Source organism: Lipotes vexillifer, unplaced genomic scaffold (assembly GCF_000442215.2).
Source record: "Lipotes vexillifer unplaced genomic scaffold, Lipotes_vexillifer_v1.1 scaffold1233, whole genome shotgun sequence".
Lineage (NCBI taxonomy): Eukaryota > Metazoa > Chordata > Mammalia > Artiodactyla > Lipotidae > Lipotes > Lipotes vexillifer.
This window is the reverse complement of record NW_006782167.1, coordinates 777,813-782,257: the sequence shown is the minus strand read 5'-3', so window position 1 is coordinate 782,257 and position 4,445 is coordinate 777,813. Positions and strand designations below refer to the sequence as shown.

Genomic DNA, 4,445 nt, shown 5'->3' with positions numbered 1-4,445 from the left:
CAAAAAAAAAAAAAAAAAAAAAAGAACATGTTACTATATGAGATTTTGCCCTATGTGCCGACATAAGAACCGAATCCCTATGTTAGATGCAATGGCAACATAATTACTGTACAAGTCGGATGGTCCTGGTGGTTCCACGCCCCTGGTACAAGCAAATCGCTTTAAGAATTGAGAAGAGGAAGAGTGCTTCTGGATAGAGTGGGTAGCATTTAACCCAGGCAGGGTGTGGATTCTGAGAGATGGCTGGGAGGCCAGCCCAAGCCATGGGAATAGTATTGGTCTGACCAAACACGAGAAGTGGAAATGGTAAGGTGGACCAGGGGCATAAAGTTGTCCACCTGGGCTATGGCAAAGGGTCATGGTGATTTTCCTCTTAGAGGCCACTCTCTTTAGGCTCCTTCGCCTTGCCTTGGTAACCAGTGCCTTTTAACTTTACCTATAGCTCCTCTGCTCAGGCAGCCACTAGGTCCAGCTCCTGCCCATTCTATTTTGTGAAGGAAATGTGTTCCCTTTCCCCCCGTTTCCATGGAGGGAAGGTGACTTTGGCTACCATCCCCTGTCCCCACCCTCTTGCTCCTACGCTCTTCTCCTCATGAGAGGAGGACAAGTGACACATCGGACAGCCCAGATCAGGAGAGCTGGATAGACATTGGCCTAGGGTGAGTCCCTTATGCAGTGCCTGCACTCAAGTGTGGCTGGGGCATCTTCCTAGATCTAGAGGAGGGCTAAGTGACGGGACCCCCAACCTCCAGTATCAGAGGAGGTTCGGTCAGTTCTCTAAGATGAGCACCGTTGGCGCTGGTCCCTAGGAACCAGTTTTCCAGTCTCGGTGCCTGTGTTCGATGTCCCAGGTTCTAGAAGGTGACCTCCCCGCCTTGTTGACTATGTCAGAGCCCATTTCCTGCTTCTGTATCTCCTTGATTTGGAGCATCTTGCACCAGGAAAGCAAAGACCTTACCTCTGACCTCAGTCACTCCACCTACCAGGACCATGGGGTGGGGGTGAGGGTGGGTGTTGCCCATCTGAGCTACACCCAGCGCTGGCCTTGCTCCTCTCTGCACTGTCAACCTCTTGCATGGGCTGGATATCTGGACATGGGTCTCAGCCCACCTATTTTAACTCTGCATCTGATTTCTTTCCTTGGGTTGGGCTCAACGGACTAAGCTCTTATCTCACCATCCTCACCTCATCCTTCACCCTCACTGAGCTCCTCAGAATCTACCAGAATGCGAAAGGTGTAACTCAACTTTATTCCTGAACTCTTTTGCCCTTTCCATCCCATCCCTTACAAACCAAGGTTAGCCTTTACTATACAATCTTTGACTCTGTGTATGGACCATAAATTCAAAGCCCTTGGCTATCTTTTAACAGCTTCAAAGAATGCCCATTGCCTCCTTGACATTCCCTTTCCTTCTAAAAGCTACCTCATCCCCAGCTTCTTGTCTGACCCTTTTTACATAGAAAAACTTGATTCTTCCATGTAAGCTGGCTACTACAACCTCCCTGTGTTCTCAAAAGGCCACAGAGATACAGTACATTCAGCTTGAAGGCAGGGAATGTCCCCTCCCGCTGTTATGAGTCAAGTCCAGGTGGAGCTGCTCCAGCTTACTCACTCCTCCTCACTGGAGCTTCATTTAGACTGAAATGGCTTTTGTATTTTTGCTTTTGCTATGGGCTTCATTATCTTAAAGCCTGATTTATCATCTGAGTTTTGAAGAGAGAGAAGTCTTTTATCGTTGGACAAGTTAGAAACGCAATGCCTTTGTTATAATTCACTAAATGTTCACGACACTTTGGGAAAAGTCACAGAGTACTCAACTGCACTTCACTGTAACTCAATAGATGCTATTACTGTTACCTTCCCAGTAATAAACCACACCCATAAGCCAATAAATACCAGTATTTTCCAGGAGATACTTGAGGGAGCACTCAATGGCAAGAAAGAATCCATCCACCAACATATCATCAATGTAGTTAACATAAGTCTTCCAAATACTGGAGGTTGGGTCTGCTGAGAAAAGACCCAGGTTTTCCTACAAAATAAAGAAGAATGGATATAAACCATGTTTAATAATATGGGAGGACTGGTCTTATTATGATTAATGGGAATGAAAAGAACACATGGAGAAAAATTGCACTGTTATGAAGAATTTTCTGTTACAGGCAGACCTTGGAGATACTGTGGGTTTGGTTCCAGACCACTGCAACAAAGCCAATACTGCAATAAAGTCAGTTGCACAAAGTTTTTGGTTTCCCAGTGCATATACAAGTTATGCTTACACTATACTTTAGTCTATTAAGTGTGCAGCACTATGTCTAAAAAAGAATGTTCATACCGTAATTTAAAAATACTTTATTGCTAAAAAATGCTAACCATCATCTGAGCCTTCAGCAAGTCATGACGTTTCACAATAGTATCAAAGATCACCGATCATAGGTCACCGTAAAAGTATAACAAGAATGAAAGAGTTTGAAATACTGTGAGAGTTACCAAAAGGTGACAAAAAGAAAAATGGCATGAATAGACTTGTGATGCAGGGTTCAATTAAAAAAAAAAAACAGAACAATGTGATATCTGTGAATGCACAATAAAGCAAAGCACATTAAAATGAGGTATGCCTGTACATGTGTAACAAACCCATTCTGTCTAATGGGTATAACCCTTGCTTGAAAGGAACACAAAGTTAACCCATGAAGGAAATGTGGTGCCTCACCCTCTCCCTGAGAAAGGAGGATGGGGTCAGGTCACCTTCTCAGGAGGGATGCTGATGGATGCAATGTGTGCTTCATAGATGCTGACTGATGGCTGTGGAGGAAGCTGCATCAGAGCAGAAGTCAGGGTGGGCAGAAGGAGGAACACTAACGGTAGAGGGCATTATAATTCAAGACATAAGAAATCCGGGGTTCAAGCAAGTAAAGCATTTCCTGGATAATCCTTAGAAATGAACTGGAGTGGATCCCACTCCTGGGCCTATATCTGGACAAAACTCTAATTTGAAAAGATACCTGCACCCCTATGTCCATAGCAGCACTATTTACAATAGCCAACACATGGAAACAATCTAAATGTTCGTCGACAGAGGAATGGATAAAGATGTGGTACATATATACAATGGAATATTACTCAGCCATAAAAAAGAATGAAATAATGCCATCTGTAGCAACATGAATGGACCTAGAGATTATCATACTAAGTGAAGTCAGTCAGAAAGCGAAAGACAAATACCACATGATATCACTTATATGTGGAATCTAAAATATGACACAAATGATTATATCTATGAAACAGGAAAAGACTCACAGACATAGAGAACAGACTTGTGGCTGCCAAGAGGGAAGCGGGTGGCAGAGGGAGAGATTGGGAGTTTGGGATAAACAGATGCAAGCTATTCTATATGGGATGGATGAACAGCAAGGTCCTACTGTATATAGCACAGGGAACTACAATATCCTGTAATAAACCATAATGGAAAAGAATATGAAAAAGAATATATATGTTAATATATATAACGCAATCACTTTGCTGTCCAGCAGAAATTAACACAACATTGTAAATCAACTATACTTAAATAAAATAAATTTTTAAAAAGAAATGAGCTGGAGTGTTCTGTTGTTGGCATTTAATATTAACTAAAAACCTTTATCATACTGAGTGAATTGGAAAATGTACACACAGAAAGGAATGCACAGGCTTTCTCTCCCTCCTTTTACATGATACAGTCGCTGACCTGGTGGTTATGGCAAGTACCCATTTACTCATCATTCAGCCTTTTTACAGCAACTTTCCATTTATCTTACACCTTCAAAGAACGTGGTTACCACTTTGCAAAAGTAAATTTTCTAGGTGACTCACGCTTACCCCTTTAGGAAACACTGCCAGGTTGTAAATCTCATGATTCTGTTTTTAAATGTCAAAGCTCTAAAATTTCTAAAGTGTATTACCTATACCTTTCCTTCCTAAGTAGATTAAAGATTTAGTGCGAGTCCGTCATCATGCAAATCATAACACAGTGACAATCCAGAGTTGCTCTTAGGTGTTACTAAAATGTGTATGTCTGTTTGCTTCTACAGTTTAGTTTTTATGACTGCCTTGTAGAGTTGTTTTATCTCTTTCCTACTGTCACCCTATCAATATAGCTATCTATACCTTTCACCTCAAATCTACTATGGTACAAGGAGCAAATGTGTCAGAATTTTCTGTAAACTAACAAGAAATAGCTCAAGTTTCTGATCCTAGCCAAGACAGAGGAATGAGATTGGACTTTCCCTTTTGCTACAAACAGCTACAGAACGGGATACAAGAAATAATTATTTTGGGTAATTGGATGTGATCCCTAAGAGAAGGGAAATATTCAAGGTGAGCTTCACAACTACCTGGCTTTCTACCTAGAGGCACTTTCCAAACCATGGCATAGGAAAGTGGACCTCAATTAGAGCATCATTCC

At 41.9% G+C, this 4,445-nt stretch overlaps 1 protein-coding gene across 1 annotated transcript in view; it reads right to left on the bottom strand.

The window, feature by feature from the left end:
* Positions 1-4,445, bottom strand: part of DNAH9 (dynein axonemal heavy chain 9) — a 301,371-nt gene that overhangs the window by 248,336 nt on the left and 48,590 nt on the right. Inside the window, 1 exon segment of the mRNA XM_007455019.1 lies at positions 1,898-2,033. Coding sequence (XP_007455081.1) covers positions 1,898-2,033 — 136 coding nt within the window.